The 26332-nt window shown below is 40.6% G+C and overlaps 1 protein-coding gene across 2 annotated transcripts in view; it reads right to left on the reverse strand.

Annotated features, from left to right (window-relative positions):
* The window catches only part of LOC106052037 (protein spire homolog 1-like), a 96478-nt gene that overhangs the window by 32370 nt on the left and 37776 nt on the right, over positions 1–26332 (reverse strand). For both annotated transcript variants that reach the window (XM_056034471.1, XM_013207280.2), the window contains exons 3-4: positions 10590–10811; positions 448–573 (exon numbers count right to left, since the gene is read on the reverse strand). In XM_056034471.1, coding sequence (XP_055890446.1) covers positions 448–573; positions 10590–10811 — 348 coding nt within the window. The remainder of the gene's footprint in view (positions 1–447; positions 574–10589; positions 10812–26332) is intronic.

The raw sequence follows: 26332 nt of genomic DNA on the forward strand, positions 1-26332 counted from the left end.
TCAAATAGTGCACACACAAAATTTGTAGGCCTCCGGGCACACATTGAAATGACTACTTACTAGAAACAATGTGGTTTAATAATTCTGTTGTGTCTTGATCACAGATTTAGATCAAATATTCACATGATGTTTCACTAAAATTAGCCAAACAGGATTTAGTTAGTTTGGTGAGCATAGAAACCTCTGAGAGTCTAGAAAGTCTATCGAGAACAGAAAATTTATTGAGATAGAAAGTCTATTGAGTTTAGAGTCTAGTAATAGAGAGACTACAGCGATAGAGTTTATAAATTCTATTTAAATTGTAGTAATAGAGAGTCCAGAAAGTTGGTTTGTCGAAGTCCATTGAGTTTAGAGAGTCTAGTGAGTTCTGGTGACATTGCAGAGCCTAGTGATCATAGTTTGTATAAACAATAGCATCTATAAATAGAACCCTATCATGTGACTCACCTCTTTGTGTGTGGATATTCTTTCTAAAAACGTAAACAGTTCTCCAGCCTCTGTGGCTAGTGCCCGGCAGACTGCCTTGTAGTGGTGCTGGGCGTCCTGTTTGCTGGACAAGTGACGGTGACATATCTGAAATGTCCAACATATTTCAGTCAGAAACACAAACAAACACATGCTGAGACATGCTTGACTTATGTCTGAGACCGTGGCAGCGATGTCGGCCAAATATTCAAGGGGAACAAATGCTTTAATGTTTGAAATATCGATGACATCCCTTGGTCTCACAGATCTAAAATCAATATATAAGGACCACGGTATCAAATTTCGGTGAAAAGTTGCTCCTCACTGGTCACAAAACATGTTTGTATCTGCAACAAATGTGATCTAGAACTATGTGAATGTTTGTATCTCCAACAAATGTGGTGGCTACTCTAAGGAGATCTACATCTATGTGAATGTATTTCCAACAAATGTGGTGGCTACTCTAAGGAGATCTAGATCTATATGAATGTTTGTATCTCCAATAAATATTGTGTTTACTCTGAGGAGATCTAGATCTATGTGAATGTTTGTATCTCCAACAAAAGTGGTGGCTATTCTGAGGAGATCTAGATCTATGTGAATGTTTGTATCTCCAACAAAAGTGGTGGCTATTCTGAGGAGACCTAGATTTATGTGAATGTTTGAACTCAGAAGAAAACTAGTGAAAACTTTCAGAAAAGTTGAGATTTGTGTTTCCTTTATACATAAACTTTCTATATAGACTATTTGGACAAGAAGTGATTCAAAGAGACACATAGGCAACTGGACGTCTGTTTCAGAAGAGCACAGGCAAGATTCAATCTGCTGGTGGTCTTCTATCTACCAACAATAAGAACCCCAAGATTCGAGCCATAGACTTTCAACTCGATGACCAAGAACTCCGCTGCTTAACCTATTGTGAATTGAGTGAAGAACAAAAATTGAAGGACCTAAACTTAAAAAAAAACAACAAACAAGGTTACAAAGACAGTTTGTGTGGAAACAAAAACTCAAAATCAAACCCCGAAGTGGTCCATACAGACAGGAAAAAAAGGCAGGTTTCAATATTTTCAGAAGAATATCGGTATTAAATTCCATCAGAAGGCGTCCACCCAGGCAGGTAAAAAGGCAGGTTTCAATATTATCAGAAAGAATATCATAATGAAATTCTATCAAAGGCAAATGACAGAGAAGAATGGAGAAAGAAGGTTGACAGATCAAGTGTGGTGCCCCAAAGGTCCAGCAGACCAAGGGATAGGTGAATGTGAAGTTAGATGTGAACCTGGCTTAACTGATGTCTTATAATGAGTGTTTAATTGATCTAATTGTTTTGTAAAGGGTCAATCTTTTATTCAAAGCCTCAAGGAAAGAAAAACCATTTCCGTTAAAAAAAAACATATTTTTTTTCCTTAGGAAAAACAACATTACTTTGGTTTCTCTTTGACTGCTGGGTAGATGTTACAGTTCACGCGATAATATGGAAAACTACTTATTAATTGTTGTTTTAAATTATCCCCAACTTACTTGCATAGTAGATTGACGTTTTCTCTTTAAAAAAAAAAGTTAAAATTTTTTTAATGTAGTATTTAGTATGACAGAACTTACATAACTTAGCAATACAATTATAAAAAATGTTGTTTTTTTTTAATCAAAAATCTAAAACCATTAGCATAATGTGTTAAAAAAAAGGTAAATTGCAATCTCCCTTACTAAAAAGCCTCCAGTGTTTGTTACTATTAATAGTTGTAAAAATTGTTTATTTTCATAAAAAACTGCTTGCATAATTGATTTTTAAAAAAATTAGATTTTTCGCTTTCAGAAAAGAAAAAAGTAGCCGTTGCATCAGAACTTTGAATGGACTAAAATATCATGATGTCCGACTTTCATTTTCTCTTCTAGTTTCTGAGATCTAAACGGGACGGACGGACGGACAGACAGGCCACACAAAACTAATAGCGTCTTTTCTCCTTTCGGGGCCGCTAAAAACGTAATTTTTTTTCGTGTAAATAAAAACAAAAAAAACACTACCACCATACCTATAAATAGTCTGACTAGATCTATACGTGTATTTGTAACAAATGTACAGACACATGTAGAATTGTAATTTCGTTCCATCAGCCACCCCCGCGGCCAGCGCCCTCGCCGTTTGATGGCCGCCAGAAACATACCATCACATTATCTCGTGGATTGAAGGGGGGAAGAAAATGGAGGTTTGGGGGTGATAGCAAATATGCTTCGGGCAAACAATGCGGCAGACCAGTCAGCTAGTGAAAAAATCCACAAAAAGCCCGGTGCAAAAAACAAAGCGAGTTTGATTCTCGTAATGAAAGAGACAGAAAATAAGGAAAGGGGGGGGGGGCACTACAGATCCCAGATAGAGACGTTGGATACAGTTGGTGTAAATAGACTATATATGTTTTTATCTCCCCTGACACATTCTTCTGCGTCTAGGGCGCCATCCATAAGAAACTCGTGTGTGTGTGTATGTTAACGTCAACTGAAAACACATCAAATGTTCATGGATTTAATTAATTTTGTCATTTTGTTTTTCAAATGTGTAAAGAATTCATCGTTTGGGTATTTAGTTCATAGAGCAAGCTTTCACGTGTTTTCATTGTAAAGGTAGTTAGTGACAACATGAATAGATCCTTACAGTCACATTAAGTCAAGTATCCCCGTCGTCTAAATGTGTTTGTCTCTCTCTGCTCACACTCTGTGCCGCCTCCCTTCATTTCTTTTTCTACATCCTCCTCCTCTCTCTCTCTCTCTGCTCACACTCTGTGCCGCCTCCCTTCATTTCTTTTTCTACATCCTCCTCCTCTCTCTTTCTGCTCACACTCTCTGCCGCCTCCCTACATTTCTTTTTCTACATCCTCCTCCTCTCTCTCTCTGCTCACACTCTCTGCCGCCTTCCTTCATTTCTTTTTCTACATCCTCCTCCTCTCTCTCTCTCTCTCTGCTCACACTCTCTGCCGCCTCCCTTCATTTCTTTTTCTACATCCTCCTCCTCTCTCTCTCTCTCTCTGCTCACACTCTCTGCCGCCTCCCTTCATTTCTTTTTCTACATCCTCCTCCTCTCTCTCTCTGCTCACACTCTCTGCCGCCTCCCTTCATTTCTTTTTCTACATCCTCCTCCTCTCTCTCTCTCTCTCTGCTCACACTCTCTGCCGCATCCCTTCATTTCTTTTTCTACATCCTCCTCCTCTCTCTCTCTGCTAACACTCTCTGCCGCCTCCCTTCATTTCTTTTTCTACATCCTCCTCCTCTCTCTCTCTGACTGTCGCCTCCGTCCACATATGTATCCGTCTCAGAACAATGGCATTGATTTCCAAGTGTAGGTGTATGAGTGGGGGGTGGGGAGGGTGAGCAGGAGCGTAGAATCGTAAATGAACAAAAGAGGAGAGGTTGGGGGTGGGGGGTAGGTGCAGACAACAAACGCTATTTTGTTGCCTGCACCACCTGACTACACCAGGCCAAGTTTGTTTTTTACTAGTTGTATTGACTGTTTGACTTTCCCATCAAAAAGTAAAAGGAAAAAATAATGAATTGGTGGATTGTGTTGGGCGTCGTCACTCCATGGACGTGAAATCACAGGTAACAACAAGATCAAACACTAGTGATGATGACCTGTTGCTGGGCTGGCCATGAAAGAGCTAGACAGCGAGCTCATTTCATATCAAATAAAACCAAAAGTGTTGTTTTTTTCCGCTTCTCAATAAACATCCTTTATTGTCTCAGCTGCCTTTGTTGATGTGTATTTAAAGAAATGAGACACAGCAGACACCAATGAGACACAAAAAGGAGAGTTCTAGATCTACCATCTCATCATCTAGGATTTTTTTTTTATTTTTGATTTGAGGCACATCGGCACAATTTAGGCCATGTCGTGCCTGCAGTCCCTTAAGGACTACTCTCTCTCTAAACAACAAGGGCCAGATTCTATACAGTCATATAATTAAAATCAAGGTCTATTCACAGTTAAAATAGTAAAGGTAGTAAAAATTTAAATATTTGGTAAAAATCTAATGTAAATAGTGCATGTTCACAAATTCAGAAATCACATCTTCGTAGATAGCCCCACTTCCCGAATAAAGCCCAGTACCTTCCCAGGGTCGACATTATTAAATAGTGTTTTTAGATTAGTGGCTCTAAAATATTTCGCCCTGACATCCTGGTATCTGGGGCAATCAACGAGGATATGTTCCACGGTGAGGCGAGAGTCACAGTACTCGCAAAGTGGGGGCTCCTCTCTCTTCAGTACAAAAGAGTGTGTGATGTAGGTGTGGCCAATCCTAAGTCTGGACATGGTTGTGCTACCACGCCTTGTCAGACCCTTAGATGTGGGCCGCCACCTGACATCCGCCACAATCTGCCTGAGTTTACTGTGAGTCTCAGCCTCCCATCGGTTCTGCCACTCTCGATAGGTGGCAGAGGCAATACTTTGTCTCAGGTCCGAGTAGGGAATTTGGGTTCCTGACACCGCATGATTTAGGGCTCTCTTTGCTTCTCTGTCTGCGGCTTCGTTTCCCTCAATGCCAACATGGGAGGGGACCCAGATGAAGGTGACATCCCTACGGTCGGCTGTTATTAGGTCCAACAGCTTCAGGCTCTTATGTACCAATGGGATGTCAGTCTTCATCCGCCCCAAAGCTTGCAATGCAGATTTGGAGTCGGAGCAGATTATAAATTTACTCCTTTCTGATGCTTTTACGGCCATAAGTGCAAGCAATATTGCGTGCAATTCGGCCGTAAAGATGGAGCAGCCATCGGGGAGTCTACGGGAGATTGTTTTGTTCCGAAAGGAGCAGGCACACGCGACCTTTCCCTCCATTTTGGATCCGTCTGTGTAGATGGTGCCACAATCTCCGTAGCTCTCCTGCAGTTCCCTAAAGTGGACTTGTACTATGCTTGGGTCTGTATTTTCTTTTTTGAAATTAAGGAGGGATAAATTTAATTTGGGTTTATTCATTAGCCAAGGAGGATTCTGAGGGGTTTCTATTTTAGAGATTTGGTCAATGGGTGGGGTTAAATTTTGGATGGGTTCTCTCATTCGAAGAACCAACGGCTGTATGACGTTAGGCCTTCGATTGTATAATTCTACCTCTGTGGGGTTAAATATGGAGTCAAAAGCAGGGTTCGTGGGGTTGGATTTTAGCTTGACTATATACTGCATTGCAAGCTTTTTCATTCTTATATCCATGGGGAGTTCTCCAGCCTCCACATGGAGACTTGGGATAGGTGATGTACGAAACGCGCCGAGACAGAGACGCAGGGCAGCATTTTGTATTGGTTCCAGTATTTTTAGGTACGACTTCCTTGCTGCTCCATATATTATGGATCCGTAGTCTAGCTTGGATCGAATTAGACTCCGATAGAGCAGCAGCAAGGTATCTCTGTCAGCTCCCCAGTCCGTATGGCTGAGTACTCTTAGTATGTTTAATGACTTTTGGCATTTCTTCCTAAGTTCCTTAATGTGGGGGAGAAAATTAAATTTGGAATCTAAGGTGAGGCCTAAAAATTTTGTAGTTTTCACGACAGGGATCTTCTTTTTGTGTATAAATAGTTCAGGGTCTGGGTGGAGTCCCCTTAGATTACAAAAATGCATACTAACTGTTTTGGAGTCTGAGAATTTGAAACCATTATAGTTTGCCCAACCCTGAATTTTGTTTAAACATAACTGTAATTTCCTTTCTAAGGTGTTCATGTTTTTCCCATAAGTAAGAATGACAAAGTCATCGACATACAAAGAGCACTCTATGCCAGGGGACAGCGCATTTATGATGCTATTTATTTTAATGTTGAACAGGGTGACTGACAGAATGCTGCCCTGGGGTACACCCATTTCCTGGTCATGAGTGTCAGAAGCGGAGTTGCCCACTCGGACCTGAAATTTTCGATCTTTCAGGAATTCCTCCACAAAACGGGGGAGGTGTCCCTTAAGCCCCATAAGCGCCAGGTCACGTAGAATGCCATGTTTCCAGGTTGTGTCATAGGCCTTTTCTATATCGAAGAATACAGCTACTAGATGTTCTCTTCTGAGTAATGCATTTCTAATATAAGCTTCCAGCCTTACCAGGTGGTCAGTTGTTGTCCGCCCCTGCCGGAATCCGCACTGGTAGTTTGAGATCACTTTATTCCTTTCCAGGTACCAGACCAACCTACTGTTAATCATTCTTTCCATGGTTTTGCAGATGCAGCTTGTTAGTGCTATTGGTCGATAGTTAGCTGGGTCAGAGCCGTCTCTTCCCGGTTTAGGTATCGGTATAACTGTGGCTTTCCTCCAGCTGTTTGGGAAAGCGCCTGTTTGCCACACACAGTTATAGACCCCTAGTAGGACTGCCAATGAGGGTTCGGGAAGGTGCTTGAGGAACTGGTAATGGATTTCGTCTTCTCCAGGCGCTGTGTCATGTGACTTGTCCAGCGATTCCCTCAGTTCCTCAAGCGAGAACGGTTTGTTGTAGTCTTCATTGTTCTCTGACCTGAAATCAATGGGGTGTCTTTCCTCCCTGGTTTTGACTTTTTGGAACTCTGGCGTGTAGTGTGCAGTGGATGATTTTTCTGCTATTGAGGATGCAAGGCAGTCAGCTATTTCTCTGGGGGACGTGACAGTTCGTCCTTGGTTTTTCAAATGCCCTATTGCATTTGATTCTTTCCCTTTGATTCGCCTTACTGCCTTCCAAACCGCTCTAGCAGAAGTTTTGGCATCCAGACTGCCGACAAAACTTCTCCAGGAATTCCTTTTGGCTGACCGTATGGTTTGTCTAGCCTTTGCTCTAGCTATCCTGAATAGCTTTAGGTTTTCCTGGGAAGGATTCTTTATAAATGCAGCCAGTCGTTTTTTCCTATCACCAATAGCACTTTTGCAAGCTGTATCAAACCATGGTTTGCTAGGCCGTTTTGGATTTGCAGAGGTTAGGGGTACAACTTTCCTGGCTATACTTAGTAGCTTGCTAGCAAAGGTATCAGCTGGGTTCTGTTCATGGAGGATATTTTCTGTGATATCCTCAGAGCATCTTTTTTGGAATTGTTCCCAATCGGCCTTATTCAGTTTCCACCGCTGAGGTCGTCCCAATGAAGGGAGATTGTTAGTAATGATGATTGGGAAGTGATCACTTCCCCGTAGATCATTGCTAACTGACCATTTAAAATCGTCCAGAAGTCCGGGGACGCATACGGTGAGGTCAATGCATGTGAATGATCCAGTTCCTGGGTGCAAGTAGGTCGGTGATGCATCATTAAGTATGCATAAATCATGTTGGAGGAAGATATCCTCCAGCATACGACCTCTTGTGTCGGTATTGTTGGATCCCCACATGGTGTTATGGGCATTGAAATCCCCAAGGATTAAATAAGGCCGGGGGAGTTGTTTCAATAGGTCCTCCATGTCTGTTCGGTTTAATGGAGCGCCTGGTGGTAGATACAGGCTGCAGCAAGTGATAACCTTGTGAAGGGTTATCCTAGCTGCTACGGCCTGTAGTGTGGTCTGTAGTTCTACCCTCTCATGGGGGATGCTATCCTTCACAAGGATACAGACTCCACCTGATGCTCTCTCTGCATCCTCAACATTCTTGGTGTAAGCACGGTAGCTTCGGAAGCTGATGCAATCCTTTAGAAATGTTTCCTGTAAGCAGACAGCTACAGGAGTCTCAGAGTCCATCAGTAGCTGCATTTCCTCGTAATTGGCCTTGAGGCCTCTACAATTCCACTGTACAATTCTGGAATCCATGGCTTATTCTAGATGACCTACTTGGAGCTATTTGGCCTTGGGAGGCCCCCGGAGGGGTTTCCCTTTATTCCAGTGACCTTGGTATTTTTATTCTTGGGTTTGGATGGAGAGGAGGGCAACCCCCTTTTGGGGGAAGTCTTTCTCTCTGGAGAGGGGAGATCCCTCTGGTTAGAGCGGAGGTTATTTCCTCCTCTCTCACCTCGGGCATCCTCTCCGCTTTGATTTCTCCCCTTAGGGAGTTGGTCAACCTCTAACTCGGTAGAGGTTGGGGTGTCTGGCTGGGTTCTCTGAGGAGAACCTGTGTCAGACATGATGTCTCCGGGTTCTCCCGGAGTATTGGTTTTGACATGCTGCTCAGTCTCCATGCTCTCATCAGCGAGCACAGAGAACCTGTTCTTTAGCATGACAACAGGGCTTTCTTGTTTCTTCAGAGGTGTGTTCTTTGGCGGTGTTTTCTTCTGAGTTGGGGGAGGAGGAGGGGGTGGTGGGGTCAATGTGTCCGTCTGTGTGGCTATGGATCTTCCTTTCTTAGCAACAGCCTGGGCGTAGGTCTTTGTCAAGCCGAATTGGCCCTTGGGTAGGGCCAGTACAGCCGATTTCGCCTGGCTAAAGGTACATCCGTTTCTTGCCTTGTACTCCTGCACGGCAACCTCCTGTTTCCACACAGGGCAGTCCTTGGAGTAGGCTGAGTGGCCAGCTTGACAGTTTGGGCATTTGAACTGGGCTGTGCAGCCCTTGTCCTCATGACCCTCTCCAGCACATCTGGCACACACATTGTTCCTCTTGCAGACTGCCGCGCCGTGTCCATAACCCTGGCACTTGAAGCACCTCATGGGGTTAGGTATGTAGGGCCTCACTGGAACTCGTAGGTATCCTGCCTTCACATACTCTGGCGGTGTCCTAGTTCCGAATGTGAGGATAATAGTGGCGGTTTTGACCTCCTCACCCTCCCTGCGCCTGGTAATGCGCCGGGCATGGGTGACTCCTTCAATGCCCTCCACTATTTCCTTCTCGGAACATTCCAGTAGGTCCCTAGAGCTGATTACACCTCTGCTGGTGTTCAGACTCTTGTGTGGCATGACTTCCACTTGGAGATCACAGAGTCTTCTGCATCTTAAAAGCCCATCAGAGTGTGTCTTGCTGTCTACTTCTACAAGGAGTTCCATTGTTTTGTGTAGCTTAGACACACTCTTGGGCTCTCCCACTACTGACTTGAGTCCCTTATAGATAATAAAAGGGCTCAACTTGGTCAGGCTTTTTCCCTCCTCAGTGCATCTAACCACCAGAAATGATGGCCAGGTGGCACAGCTTTTTGGGACCTCCTCTTTTTTATCGTCAATTCGTCGTTTCTTGCCCAGACATAGGTCTGGGGCAAGTAGTTTTGTGTGTGTTTTTTTGTCCATATATATTTTGGTTAATTCGGCACCTGTGCTCCCCACCCGCCATCGAGTCCAACAAGGGGACGGGCCATTCGGATGTCCAGAATGAGCCCGCCAGGGCTACACAGGTGCTATACTCAGTCAGCTGCTACATCGGACATGTGTCCGATACAGCAGCTCCCTGATTGACCCTCCAGCCACCGCCCTCCAGCATAGGTCGACGACCTATGCTGGTAGCTCGGCATGACCAGCCGGTTGACCCAGAGCGGGCCATCTGGGTCTCAGGTCTAGGGGAACTTGGAGCCAAAGTATTGTGTTGTTGTGGTTTATCCTCAGATAGCCACCACCCAAACACCAGGATCTCTTTATCCCCCCTTACCCGTCGCAGTCCACGGCAAACGGACTGGTCTAGGACGTAGTGAGAATTTAAAGTTAAGGAGACAGTGTGATGATCAATGAAGGCAGACTTAGGAAAAGAGGAGGCAGACACAATGATAGAAAAGAAGTAGGGCACTTTTGAGCTCCAAAAGTGCTAAGGAAAGAGGATCGCAGTTTAACGTCATGTCTCGGGACGAATCATCTAGGAATCTAGGGGGAAAACTGTTTCACTTCGACTGGCACACACCATTTCTTTTGTAAAGCAAGAATTTCATTGATTCCAATTATAACTATCAAACAACATTTTTAAAAAGTCAAACTCGAAGAACTTCAACATTTATTATGATGTCAGATAAAGGAATGATGAAAATGTTCGGGTCCATTATGTACCTAAATAAATGTTTGTTGTCCCTGAAATAATAGTTAGTAGGCCTATAGCATAGATTATTGGTGAAGATGAAAATTAAATAAAAAAAACCCATTATAATAAATTACGTGTTTTTTCAGCATCATCAATGAAAATGTATTTCGTGTGTTGTACACATTTTCATTATTTAGTTGGCAACGGTGATCTTTTCATAGGTCGACAAAATGAGTCTACAAGTCACACGTCGGTTAAGATAGTTATGCTACGTGAGTACCTTGAGGACATCCTGCAGCAAGCATTTGTGTTCAAGGTCAGCGTCTTTCTCTATCCCCTCGTCGTCTGCATTCTGCAGCTCGTGGTCGTCGTCCATAGAGTTGTCTGCGCTTGTCATGGTCGTGATGAGTGATTCCAGTTCGTGGCTGAGTTGACGCTCCTCCGTGGGGTCGATGCCATAGTCGAGGGCTTCGAAGATGGACGTGCCCAGCGCCTGAACAGCCTGCAAAGACACACAGCATATACTCACTGTGAACAACATACGCGTGTCTTGTTTCTTCCACTATCTCACTTTAGCGGCGGCCTCTCAAAGGGGAAAAGTCGCTAGTAGTTTTTGTCTCGTATGTCTGCCCGTCTGTCACGTTTAGGTCGCAAAATCTAGAAAGGTTTTTTGAAAATCTGACTTTCGACTTATTTTTGGCTACTTTTAATGGCAGTGAACCATTTTATTATTAGAATTAATTATGCAAACCTCTTTTAAAACAATACATTCATGTAAGGGAGATTAAAGAAAGAAAGAATGATGTGGTTTTTTTTTTGGTCGTTTTTGTTTTTCTTATCAATTATCAATCAAAACAAAACCATTGGACATCCCATGTATCCTAGATCTGCATAAACACTAAAACAGTTTTCATTTTGTTATCTACGACAGTGTTTCCCAAACTTTTTCCTCAACGGAACACTTGGCACATTCTGAGTATTTAACGGAATCCTTTGATTCTTTGTAGAGAGATGAATTCACGTGGTGGCATGCTAGTTCATTATTCCAGTCGTTCGTGGAACACCTTAAGGCCCCACGCAACACTAGGGTTCCGCGAAATACAGTTTGGGAAACACTGATCTAAGCAATTAGATCTAGACTACTCTATAATCATTCCCCTTTAGAGCCAATTCGGCATTTGTTAGGACGATTGGATTTAATGGAGGGTCTGATCCCCACACCCATATATAACAAAACTGGCTCCAGGTAAATGACCTTATGGCTCTGGGGTGGGGGGCTCAATCGATACCCACTCTACCCTAGTCCACAAAGTCGTAAACGTAATCACACGAAGAAACGTAATCACACGAAACGTAAACGACCGGGGCACGATACTTCTAAAAATGTGAGTGACCCAAACGACAGAGGTCTTGGCCATAGCGGAACCTTCAGACAACAGCGGGGACAGATAGCCCTTGTTTCATTCCTGACCATTTGGAAGACATTCTTCTCTTGGACAGGCTTCAGTGATTGCTCGAACTCTAGGAGGATTTTAATTCGGGCATATTTTTGTGTGTGTACTGGTTATTACGTATAACGGAGAACCGATGGGGAAAGCAAGGACTGTCAACTATTCGGATGAGTTTATCAATGGCATCTATCAGTGAACAAACAAACATGTTTCTAAAACTACACCTACTACTGAGTCTGTCCAAAACTAAAACAACAACTGTGCTTATCCAAAACTAACCCCACAACTATTTCTGTCTAAAACACAAATGTATATGTGTCCAAAGCTAAACTTAAAACTTTGTGTCCAAAGCTAAGCGTAAGTGCTAAGACTTTGTGTGTCCAAAACTTAAAACTATATGTGTCCAAAGCTAAACCTAAAATTGTGTGTGTCCAAAGCTACACCTACAACTGGGTGAGTCCAAAACCAAACCCACAACTATTTGTGTCTAAAACTAAACCTACAACTGTGTGTGTATGTGTGTGTGTGTGTGTCCAAAGCTAACCCTATAACTGTGTGTCTAAAACTAAAACAAAAAACAGTAGGTCTACTTTATAAAACTAAATTCCTAGCACGACGATTGTTGTCTATTTATATCCGCATGTTTACCCAATGTTATAGACATTGATCTTTGTCATTACATTAAACCTATCGCGCTAGCAACAGATGGTAACTGATTGTGTGCAAGTGTAGTTCTACAACATCCACCCGAAATCTATTAACAGAACAAATGTGTGCTCAATAAAAGAAAATGCAATACTTTGTTTAGTAGTTTACAAGTTAATAAACTGCATGTTTTTCGTACAGCTACTTCGCGATGTCGGAGCTCTAATGGATAACTGACATTTATGTTTGCTGAAGGAAACTGTATGATATTTACAAAATAGTTCTTTACAATATTTGTAAATTGTCGTTTTTTGAGTAAAGGGATTTATCATATTATTTAGTCTCTTGTTAAGTGCACATGAAACTGCAGTCTGCTGAATGGATTTCGAAATAATGGCAACGCATGTTGAGAGACCTCAGCTCTAAATAGAACCGTTCAAGAGACAACATGTCTTTCAAAGCAAGAGTTCTCTATCATAATACGAGTTGTCTTTCAAAAGAGTTTTCCATCATAATATGAGTTTTATTTCACAAGTTTTCTATCATAATACGAGTTGTCTTTCACAACAAGAGTTCTCTATCATAATATATATATATATATATATATATATATATATATATATATATATATATATATATATATATATATATATATATATATATATATATATATATATATATATACATAATTCTCTTCTTCCCTCAACAGTTTGGACGAGAAGAAGTAAAGGAAAGATCACTCTTTTATTTCTGCGGATCCCGGGCATACTACCCTGCCTCATAGTGGCGCCCGGGTGGAAACGATCGTAGGAGGAAACGATTAGGCTAAAGGGTAGCAAAACAAGACTCCCGTGGGGGTGCCTAAGGGGGTGCGAGAGCATCCTCATTGCACTGTGCGGAGTTGTAAAAAAGCTCCCACAACCTTGTCACAATCCAGGCGTCGTTCCTAAAGGGGCCGTTACATAAATGGCGTGTCCTGCAAGGTTAGCTTGATATAGAAAAGGAAAGTGGCAGGGGTCCCGGTGCATGCGGTCAATGACCGTGAGTCTGACACCCCGCCAGACAGAACAGTGTACACTGTTCTCATTCAGGCCGTGAAAGGGAGCTCTTGTTCGCTTTTGCTGGCTTAGAGTTCCAAGAGCCGAAGGCTCAACTCTACCTGACGGTTTCAAGAAGAAGAAGATTTCTGCGGATAGAGTTATCCCACGAACTTTACGAGCCTTAAGTGTAGCAAAGTCATACAGTGTATCCTGAAAATTGTATTTCCTACAGAGATCATGCTCAGTAGCAAGATTTAATAAATGTTTTAATCTATCTACGAGAATTGTTCAACTAAAGTAATTCTTCATTAGTTTTCAGGAGATTCGTATGAACTTTCTAAAGATTTTAATAATTTCCGGATATTTCCATGAGTTCTTCGTATATTTTGCAATTTCAGGAGATTTCCAGGAGCTCCTGGTAAATTGACAGGAGGCAGCGGGAAATATGCTATGAGTTGTTGTTACGTTTTCATATTGGATTAGACTCTTTAGACATGTAAACGACAAAATCACAGTTTATAAATACTTTAATCTTTATTAACACTGAAAACACTTTCTTGTTCATAGTCCTCCATTTCGGTTCTTCTTTCCTTTCAACACGCAATCGCACCATTTCACATTCACACTAAGATGCGCACGTAACACCCCCCCTGTTTAACAAGTTCGATGCACATCGAACGTCCAAAATACAAATCACTGAATATATTATCAGACTATTCCAAGTTAAAACAAATCGGTAACATATAAAACCATAATGTAATAACTACACAAAATCAAACACAATGTCATGTTAATACCAATACAATTCCAACATGGAATAACAATTATATTCATCACAATAATAACTGTTATTATGAGCAATTGAAACCACTTCTGTTAACATATATCTATAAGTAATCATATTTTTATTAATACAACTCCCCACTCATAATCGTATGCCTGTACAAAACACCATCATTCCAGTCGTAATCAAATAGTTAACAAACAAAGTCTATCTTGCTCCATGCATATTGTAACAACAATATTCAATTCATTACACATATATTTATTCATTGTAGAATAGAACAATAATTAATGTCCATCATTCCCACCTTTTCTAATCCTATCTATATAATTCTAACATTATTGACATGCCATCCTTTCCGCTTCCCTCCTTTGCAATGATGTCCCATTGTGATCCTACTACCTAATGATCTAGCTGTACTGTTTTCTAGGCTGCTAATATCCCTCTCTTTTCTCGTATACGCCTCTTCACTATTGTACCTTGAATCCTTAATTCTAATTAATTGTTGACACTGTCTTTTAATATGCCCCCTTCTCCCACAATTAAAGCATAAGATGTATGAACTTGTACGTCTATATGTGGGTTTAAATCGCTTTCCCTGTACCACTGATTGCCTTACTTTACTTTGATTTGGACCCATTCCTATTGCATTGCTTTCTACCTTATCTGTTAATTCTTTCTTCTCGTGCTCTCTGCTACCCATGTCATCTGATGTATGAGATCTTATGTCTTCTTCCACATCCCCATTTCTACCTCGCGTAGACTTTATCCCATAATATTTCTTCCAATTCTCAATCTCCCTTACTGAACATATTTTCACCCCATGGATATTCCCAATAATTAAATCTATCTCACCCTGATCTACAACACAAGCTTCCACTGTCCCCTTAACATACGGTGTGTCTATACTAACTTTAGCAATCGGTAATTGTACAATATTCCCATTAAACATAACACACTTCCTAGATTCGCCTGTATATTCATGGTGTTCCACTAAATTCTTATTCACTCCAATAATAGTGCTCCCAGTATCCCTGATGGTCTTGGCTGCCTTGTTCCCTACGAATGTATGAAAAATCTCCAATGTTCCAGTATCAGATGACAATGATAAGCCTTGCTCTATTCTACCTTTCTCCCAGTCCTTTCTTTCCTGTCTGTTTCCTTGATATCTTCCGTTGCGGCTATCATTTTGTCTTTCATATGTACCACTTCTATACTGTCTCTCCTGTGTCTCCCTTGTTCTGTGAGAGTTATTCTGTGTCTCCCATGTTCTGTTAAAGGCAACTATTTCTTCTATATCACTGCCTCTAGATAATTTCTTCTCGGGATGTGCCACTTTATAAGCCCTTATCAGTCTTACTATGTCTTCTATGGATTTCGGTTTCCTCTCCAACAGAAATATTTTTAATTCCTCCTGACACTCGTACATCACTTTGTCCAGCATGAGAAATGTCTTAAGACTGTCAAAGGTTTTTTCTACCTCAGCGGTTTCTATCCAGTTATCGAAATGGCTGCTCATTTTGTCCAAGAAGGTCTGCGGGTCATCCTCTGGTTCTATCTCACAATTAACAAACTGTTGGCGATAGAAAGCTTCTGTTTTCCCGAAAGTTCGAAGTAGTTGTTCTTTCACAATGCTGTAGTTACTCTGGTTCATACATATTTTTGAAGGCACCTCCGCTGTAAATGATCTTGACAATAAGAATGTCCATTTGTCTTCAGGGTACTCCAGTTCTCTCATTTCTATTTCGAACTTCTTCAAAAAAATGTCTATGTCCATTTTGTCTTCGTTGAATATCAAACCTTTATATTTTGCCAGTTTATTCCCTGTAGATTCACTCTTTCTTTTATCATTCTCTTTTCCTTGGTCTGTTTTTAACTTTTTCTCTGCTGTCTCTTTTTCAAATGCTAATCTTTCTCTTTCAATGGCGACCAATTCATTTTTCTTTTCCCTTTCAATTGCTACTATCTCCTTATCCTTTTCTCTTTCTCTTTTGTCCTCCTTATCTAATCTCTCCTTTTCTTTGTCTCTTTCCATCGCTAATCTCTCCTTTTCTTTTTCCCTTTCTCTTTTGTCCTCCTTATCTAATCTCTCCTTTTCTTTGTCTCTTTCCATCGCTAATCTCTCCTTTTCTTTTTCTCTTTCCATCGCTAATCTCTCCTTTTCTTTTTCTCTTTCCATCGCTAATCTCTCCCTCTCCATCAACCTTTCTTGTACGTATTTTCTTAGTTCTGCCCCTTCAAGCTCCAACAACCTTCCCTCTTCCTTCAACGCTGCTACCTCAGCCATGTCCGCCATAGTCTATTTCTAATAATATCGAATCGAATGTTCTCCTGTCTCTAGATCTAGATTTTACTATCTCTACTGTCTGCTGACAGGAGATCCCCTGTGAATAGAGGGATACGTGGGTTACCTTTGCGTTGGGCGCCACTTGTTACGTTTTCATATTGGATTAGACTCTTTAGACATGTAAACGACAAAATCACAGTTTATAAATACTTTAATCTTTATTAACACTGAAAACACTTTCTTGTTCATAGTCCTCCATTTCGGTTCTTCTTTCCTTTCAACACGCAATCGCACCATTTCACATTCACACTAAGATGCGCACGTAACAGTTGTACAATGGTTTAATTTAATAATTTATACACCTAGAATTAGCGCGGGTCCCAAGAAAGTGCGGGCCCACAGGGGTCGCATAAGTGCGGACTAATGAGTTTTATTTCACAACAAGAGTTCTATATCATAATATCACATATACACAGCCATTTGTAAGCCTCCATGCATTAAGGCTCCGTACTGGGATTAATCCCTTACAGCATTGTCCAGGTATTTGGCAGTGCTCTGTAGGCAGTGTAGGGTCTGCTTGTCTCCGTACAAAGCAAGAGAACCCCGCATGCACCAGTTATGTTACAAGACTAAGTCGTATCTTCGATTGTGTTTCTGAGCGCCCTGCAGTCGTTGAGGACGTATTCTGCGTGTGAGTGTCAACATCTGGGATCGTGATCCTCTCGAATCCTAGCGAAGTAGGCTCCTATTGGACAGTGTCCAGTGCGGAATCGTGCCAAAATTGCCTGATCCTTTCTGTCTAGCTGCCAACGTTCATCCTTCCTGTTTGGGCATTTGATAACTTTACAGACTTCCCATACCGTGCTACTCACCAATGCTATTGATTGTCATGGTGCCGTGGGGTGTCAAGCCTAATCTGAAGGGCGCGAAGGTTTTTCTGTGGAGCCACGACATCGAGTTGGTTGTGTGGTGGTTAGATCACCTTTCATATGATGGACACAAAATATAGTTTTAAAATACTTTAAAAAAAAAACAAAGCTCGTATTATGCGTAGCAGTATCAATTAGTTAGCGTCATATATGTAATGAAATGTGTAATAGATCTATAGCTAAAACTTACAAATCTGTGCGATTACAAATAGTTTTACCAATTGTTTTTGTTTAGCGCAACTTCATGCATTTAGCTTTCTCAATGCGCTATTTTTAATGCATTTTTTTTTTGTTTAAAGTTGTACGACTTGAATTCGAACTCGATGGCTCAAGCCTCCTCAAGCCTCCTCAAGGGGACTCATTCAACTTATACCACCACATCTGTGCAATTACCCCCCCTCCCGTTCGATACCAAATTATTACCAAACAAAATAAATAATTACCAATAGTTAATTAATTGATTGTTGTTTTATTTATTTATTTATTTTTGTTTTGTCAAGTACAAGAAATAATTGTGCAAAATTTCAACTTGATCCGAGATTAGATGTGGGAGAAATAATGTGTGCAAATTTTTATCAGACAGAGTGAGTTGATATAAACTTTGACCTGTCAAAAGGGTATCTTGAAAAAGTTTAAATCTAGAATAGGCATATTCAAAAGTTGTTTTTCTAAACCATTGAATTACGACATCCACACACAGTGGTGTAGCAAGAAACCTGTGAGCCTGGGTCCAAGAATATGACCGTGGGTCCCCTTAGGGAAAATGTTAAGTGTAAAAAAAAATCGTTCGAGTCATTTAGCATGTATCAGAACATTGACACCAAGACATTACAATCTATTTAGGCCTATGATTTTACAAGCTATTGTGTCCTTACGCTCTAGTAACTACATGCAGATTTTCACGTCTACTTAAAAGTAAGAAACGGCTATAGCATGTTTGGCCCCTCTATTAGTCATGGGGGGACGCCTTGTTTGTTACGCCACTGTACACAGCCCTCCCATCTTCCATCCTTATTCTGCCACGTTGTCGCGTGAGTTGCTCGCGTGTAGCCAGAACATCGGTGAGAGAAATGTTGAGATCTAGAGCCCACTCTAATTAACGCAGATCGTCATTAGCCAACAATTAACAAGCCAAGTCGTGGGCACGTAAACGAATGCATACAGGGTGTGCCTTAACTTAATCAGGAGTATTGTCCCCAATCCGACACATACATGCGAATCTAGCACTTATTAGACAATGAAGGAATACAAAATATACGGGTAAAAAAAAAACGGCAGGTCTGTCAAATATATATATTTTTTTTAATGTATGGTCAAAAGTCAGTGAATCTTTGGTCATCGCGAATCTACAAACTGAAGATCTCTAAGGGCAATAATGTTTGAGAAACACACTTGGCCTCGGTCTAATTTGAGAAACACACCAGTCTAGGTCTAGTTTGAGAAACACACCCCGCTTAGGTCTAGTTTGAGAAACACACCCGGCCTAGGTCTAGATTCTAGACAAATATAACGTCCATGATGAAACCCAAGCAGTACTTTAGACACTTCGACATCCAACATTGTATTTTCCCCCAACAAGATTTGTTTAAACTGATGGGCAGTTAGCCAATTGTGTCTACTATTACACGGTCTGATGTAACACAGTCACATGATCTGGTGTCAGAAATTCACTGTATAAAGAAAGCCATAAAGTGTACATGTGTCTACATTAGCACACATAAACACACACATTACACGGGCACGCACAGCCATGTCAGTATCAAGTAACAAACATAATAAACACAAGGTGCCCCTCAGTGTGGACGTTATAAGGAGAGAAAACATAACTACAAACAATTCAATATGAATAGTTCCTATTAAAGGCAAAAAGTAAACAAAGAATTGGGGGGGGGGGGGGGGTGAGCTGATGCTTTGACAAAAATTAACACAACTCACAACTATTAAAATCCAACAAAGCTATAAACATGCATTTAAAAAAAAGTAAAGAGGTTTGATTCATTTTAATTAGCTAAGAAAATGAATCGATTAGTTCTCACTAGAGGATACTGCAATGGTACATTTACTCACTCTATTGTATTAAGTAAGAAGTCAATCGCGAGCGTAAATTGAAAACAGGAGCGTTCAAAATAAAATCCGAGCCCAACTTTTAGAGCTGCAAGAATCTTTCCACTGGTTCACGAACCACTGGTTTATTTCTGCGAATAGATTGTTTGTTTGTTTTGTCAAGAAGTCCTGGACACGAAATAAGTTAGGCTCTAAACGACAACAGAGACCTTGTTCCCATAGCCAAGGAGCTATCACCTTAACGTCCATGACTGCTAGGGGAGTGCATTCAGAATCCAACTCAAATTAAACTCGCCCTCCCCTCTCCGATTAAAAATAAAATCCTACTTTTAACGCACAGAGGTTACCAGCGTATACAATTTCTTGAACATTTTAAAACTTGTTTCAATTCTATCTTCCCAGACACAATCACAGACACAATCACAGACACACGTGTAAAACAACAGAAGTAAACGGCCAGATATCCCAGAGCTCGAGGTAGTGTCTAATATAGCTGGACAGTAAACTAGAGCTACAAATGTGAAATGATTACAAATGACCGTAGTTCTTGAAATGCCACGGATATAGTTGTAAGAACACAAATAGATGAACTTCATTATCGATATATTTCAAGGAATTTCTTTCACAAATGTGTAATAAAAACCAAGACATTTGGGTCATCTAGCACCATAAAATGGCTAAGTCTAAACACAAGGAAATTTTATCTAGTCCCATGAGATTCGAGAAAGGACTTGGCCACATGAGATTTTTTTTTCAAATAAAGCTGATGATGCAATGAAGCGGATGATGCAATCAAGTTGGTGTTGCAGAAGATGTCGACACTACAGCGGTAGGCAGAAACAAAAAGGTTCGGACAAAATATTAATGGAGCGTTCGATGCACAGGATTCAATCATTGAAATAAAAGGGGGCCCTGGTTGAAAATTATCAAAAAACCTCTCAAATATTTGAAAAAGCGCTGAAAGCCGATAAATACTTAAATAGTGTAAGTGGACTATGTGTTAGCGTGGGGGGTAGCGCTATCTAGCCGGCCATGCTAATTAGACGTAACAGATACTCACATTAACGGGGGGTTTTAAAAGTTCACCGGGACAGTTTTTAAGCGGGCCTTTCCGATTCAACGTCCCAAATACTAGAATACACTGTGGCCAAAAGGAGGGGCTGTTGAAATGCGAGCAGTTTTATTGAAAATGCAGAAAATAAAATAAGCGAGGGAGTGGTGTACAGCCAAACTATTATGTAAGTATCACATTTTTTCAGGATTTAAGAAGAAAACAAAAAAGTCCAGGCCAAAAAATGTCAGAGCCTATCAAATATTTCGAATAACAACTCAACCAGCAGAAGAATAAATTAGACTATTTAAGGTGGAGAGTTATAAGTTCTAAGGAAACAAAGGGAAGGAAAGGGACCATGTCAAAACAATATATAGGTTAGGCACAAAGGTTTCTGAATATAATCTTCTATTAGACTCCAAAATAATTCGTTAAAGGTCACTGTTTATGAGTCTTATTAGAATTACCCTATTGAAAACCACAGTGACATAGTTTGAAATCAATCGAAGAAATGTTTATAGCTATTGCCTGTTTCTCTTATGGAAATATATACGTCAACTCTAACCACGATTATTAGAATGGCTTAGATTTTGTTTTCTGAAATGAAAACTAAATCATCACCTTCTATGTACAGAATGTTTTCCATGCTTTTATTTACTTACTAGCATTACCAACCGGCTGGTTTGTTCCCTTGCTATATAGGGTTTACTTGGCCATGGACCCTCCCTTTTCGTTCTAACTTCAAATAATGATAATAGAGAGGCCCACAGGTGAATATTCCCATATCCATTCTTTTGGCAGGCGAATTCTAGTATCTATTACGTGGGATTTGACCGGCCCAAAAATTCTGGTATCACTTTTCTCCCCACGCACCGCAAGTAGGAGAATTAGTAATTAGTCAGGCAGTCAGAACCCTTAGAAATATAAACAAAATTATTTATTTTATTTTTTTGTTAATTAAATTTTTTTATTGAAATTGATTAATTTGAGAGTTTAAAAAAAATTTAAAGATAAATCTTCTCAATTCTTGACGACCTGACGTAGTCTTATAAGAATCACCCAAGTCAATACCAGATGAATGCCACTTTCTCTTACATGTTAACGTCCTTGTGATTCTAGGTCGACGCTTTCATCTGCGATGTCAAAGAAAACCGAAGTTCATTTTATTTTAATTAAAAAAAAAACCGTTAATGCAATATAATCAGCGATCGAGGGGCGCAGTGGCTGAGTGGTTAAACGCTTGGCTTCTGAACCTGGGGTCCTGTGATCAAATCTCGGTTCAGAATGGGATTTTGAATAACGGGATTTTTAAGGCGCCCTGATTTCACCCAACTCTAATGGGTACCTGACTTTAGTTGGGGAAAGTAAAGGCGGTTGGTCGTTATGTTGGCCACATAAGACCCTGCTCGTTAACCGTTGGCCAAAAAAAACATGACCTTAACATCATCTGCCCTATAGTTTGCGTGGTCTGAAAGGAGAACCTTTTAATATGTGACCGATCTTTTTCCTCCAATTTTTTTACTGGCATTCAAAGCAATCAGAAGCATAAGGCATCCAAGTGTAAACCAATCGTTGGGGTCATGGCCCAAACATATAGATAAATACAGGTGAAATGTGTCTTCAATGGTCATTCGGTCTAAGAGCCTATTGAGAGCAAGCATTCCACCATTCATACTCAAAGTATCCCCATATTCAAGAAGAGTGTGTGTGTGTGTGCGGTATGTGTGTGTACGTGTAGGTATTCACTAATTTCTTTGATACCTTCACTGCTTACTCTCCACTCATTCTTCCCACTCCACTCTGAGCTATTTCCCTCTCATGCTTTTGAAGTTTCTATCAAGTATATCATTACCACAGTCTACTTCAGTCCACCATGACAGGTTTCTAGATACCTGACCCTAGTACAAAAGAAAAGAGACCAACTGAAATAAAACAAGGGGATCCCCAACAACGAAACTGACACGTGACCAAAGAATTACAACAAAGCGTTAGCCAGTGGTGGCGTACAATGGAAGCCGTAGGTTTATACTAACAGTCTCCTAATGTACACTTCACTGTTGACGGTGGTGACATTGTAAGTTCAAGCTTGTACTACAGACTGGGCGGTGTGTGGGTGGGGTGGGGACAACAGGCAGGTGACCTGGGCAACAGCTGTAAACACTAAGTATGACAAACTCTTACAACTAGCGTGCACCCGCAGTGTGAGCGGTTTGTTGTCAACATCCTACAACTTTACTGAACACAAACTAAACGTTATTTCAACACACTGGAGAGAGAGGGGGCGGAGAAACTCGGTATGATATAACACGTGCATTTAGTAAACATACTGAAGGAGCAAAGGAGAGAGAGAAAAAGAGAGAGAGAGAAAGAGTCTTCAAAGAGCTTCGAACTAAAAGCTTCGAGACATTCAAACCAGTCATTAAAATGTGTAACTTATGTCATAGTTAGTATTGAACTACAGAGCACATTACTGCGTGCCTATCACTGCGATGTTGACACAAGCTATTTGCGTGCGCTAGCTTAACAACTTGCTTTATGAGCTGCAAATTGAGACCCAAGGCAAACAAATGGATTTGGAGATTTCATGCAGTTCGAAACCTCAGACTAACAACTTGACATTTCATGCAGTTTGAAACCCCCGACTAACAACTTGACTTGAGATTTCATGCAGTTTGAAACCTCAGACTAACAACTTGATATTTCATGCAGTTCGAAACCTCACTAACAACTTGACTTGAGATTTCATGCAGTTCGAAACCTCAGACTAACAACTTGACTTGAGATTTCATGCAGTTCGAAACCTCAGACTAACAACTTGATATTTCAAGCAGTTTGAAACCTCAGACTAACAACTTGATTTGAGATTTCATGCAGTTCGAAACCTCAGACTAACAACTTGATATTTCATGCAGTTCGAAACCTCAGACTAACAACTTGATATTTCATGCAGTTCGAAACCTCAGACTAACAACTTGATATTTCATGCAGTTCGAAACCTCAGACTAACAACTTGACTTGAGATTTCATGCAGTTTGAAACCTCAGACTAACAACTTGACTTGAGATTTCATACAGTTCGAAACCTCAGACTAACAACTTGATATTTCATGCAGTTCGAAACCTCAGACTAACAACTTGATATTTCATGCAGTTCGAAACCTCAGACTAACAACTTGATTTGATATTTCATGCAGTTCGAAACCTCAGACTAACAACTTGATTTGATATTCCATGCAGTTCGAAACCTCAGACTAAGAACTTGACTTGAGATTTTGCCATCCTACTACAACATGACCCAGTTGAGATGCCTCTTTTGTTCTTGTCATGTCGATGTTTCTATTGTGAAAACTAATGATAAAGTACAAGCTCAGCTGCTTACAGAACCTATCTACCTATTCAGAATTAAGTTTTGCATATTTAAAAAAAAAAACAAGATTGAGGAAATGTGATTAAATTCAATCACGGAGGAGACAATGTCTAAGGTCTAGGCTAAAAATGGGTATCGCTGAGGACTGAGGACACAATATGAATGGAATGTCTGGTATATAAATGTGAAAAGTGAGACGACTTCAGAGTATTTTGCCAGATATTTGTTTGTTATTCAACAACCTAAGAGCGTCTTATATGGTCAGCGCAATGACGAACTGTCAATATCAATGACCAAGTGTCAATATACTGCCAGGGCTTTATCTTTGAGCGAACCAATACAGCGACAGACGCCCCAGTGCCATGAGACGCATGGCAGTTTCATTGTCGCTATTTAAAACTACGAGGTGTATGGGAAAGACATCAAAGAACTGAAACAACTACGTGATTCACTCCTCTTAGATATTAGAACAAATATTAAATATAAAAAAAAAACAAAGCATACAACTATATATATATATCTAAAAATGTAGACGTTATTTCCCGTATTCGATATGAAACAACATAATTACTTACCAATAATTAGTTGACTAATTGGTTTTTTTTTTAATTGATTCATGTTTTGTTAGGTACAATAAATACTTGTTTAAAGTTTCAACTTGATCCGAGAATGGGTGCGGGAGAAAGAACGAGTACTACGATATAAGGGGAATCAAACCCAACATATTTAACCATATCTGTGAATACTGAAATATTAATTTCCCTAGTTGGGATCAAACAAAATAATTAATTGACAAGTAATTAACTGACTGATTGTTTAATTTTTAGCGGCCCCCGAAAGGGGAAAAGACGCTATTAGTTTTGTGCGAAATGTCTATCCGTCTGTCCGTCCGTCCCGTTTAGATCTCGTAAACTAGAAAAGATATTAAAAATCCGACATTACAATATTTTAGACCATTCAAAGTTCTGATGCAACGGCTACTTTTTTTTTCTTAAAGCGAAAAATCTAATTTTTAAAATCAGTTATGCAAGCAGTTTTTTAAAGAGAAAAAGCTAATTAGTATGCATTATAAGTTAGACCTAATTTAAATCGAATAGTAATCTTATAAACTCCATTTTTCTGAACATTTTTTTTTATTGCGGAAATTTTTGTTTTAATTTTTTTTTTGAGGATTAGAATAAGAGATTGAGCATTTTCAAAACAATTAGATCAATTATAAGACATCAGTTAGGCCAAGGGAGGCGCTGTGGCTGAGCGGTAAAGCGCTTGGCTTCCGAACCGGGGGTCCCGGGTTCGAATCCTGGTGAAGACTGGGATTTTCAACTTTGGAATTTTTGGGCGCCTCTGAGTCCACTCAGCTCTACCTGACATTAGTTGGGGAAAAATATAGGCGGTTGGTCGTTGTGCTAGCTACATGACACCCTCGCTAACCGTAGGCCACAAAAACAGATGAACTTTACATCATCTGCCCTATAGACCACAAGGTCTAAGAGGGGAACTAGTTAGGCCAGGTTCACATCTAACTTTACATTCACTTACACCTACCCTTTGATCTGCGGGACCGTTGGGGCACTACACAAGATCTGTTAACCTTCTTTCTCCATTGTTATCTCTCATTTGTCTTTGATATAATTTTATTTGGATGTTCTTTCTGAAAATATTGAAGCCTGCCTGGGTGGACCTCTTCGGGGGCCGATTTTGAGTTTGTGTTTCCACACAAACTGTCTTTTGTAACCTTGTTTTGTATTGATTCATGTCTTGTCTATGCCAATAAATAATTGTGCAAAGTTTCAACGTGATCCGAGACTGGGTGAGTGAGAAGTAACGTGTACACACTTTTGACCAGACAGACAGACAGAGTGAGTTGATAGAAGCTTTGTACTAATGATAATTTACCCGAGGTGTTCACGTGACAACAGCCTCTACAAATACTATCCACATAGTTGTGTCGTCTTTACGGAACCAACTCTTCCCCCCCCCCCTTCCCTTTCTCTCGTCCTCCGGGGGTTCAAACACACGAGTGGTGTTCAAAGGCTTGTGGGCAAACCTCTTGGCAGTCGCGCGTTAATCTCCATGTTGGCCCGCTAAGCCGGATGGAGAGATACAAACAACAAAAAAAAATATGTCGGAGGATTCACTACTTGGGAGATAATGTCTGAGCAGATGAGAGATGAAATGTGGTGAGGTTATCGGGGAGTGAGATACGGGGAGTCAACACGTGACCAAACAGAGAATCAAAGAGAACAATCACAAAATAAAGACGTCGGATGTTTTCTAGTCACGTTGAGAGCGGGGACTGTTAGAGATTTCGAGACAAACTGGAGCTGTACAAGTCAAACTCAAAATAACAGCATGCACAACCAACTTCACCAATACATTTGTACACATTATTTTATAACTACAAGC

Source organism: Biomphalaria glabrata, chromosome 7 (genome assembly GCF_947242115.1).
Source record: "Biomphalaria glabrata chromosome 7, xgBioGlab47.1, whole genome shotgun sequence".
NCBI classification, from domain to species: domain Eukaryota; kingdom Metazoa; phylum Mollusca; class Gastropoda; family Planorbidae; genus Biomphalaria; species Biomphalaria glabrata.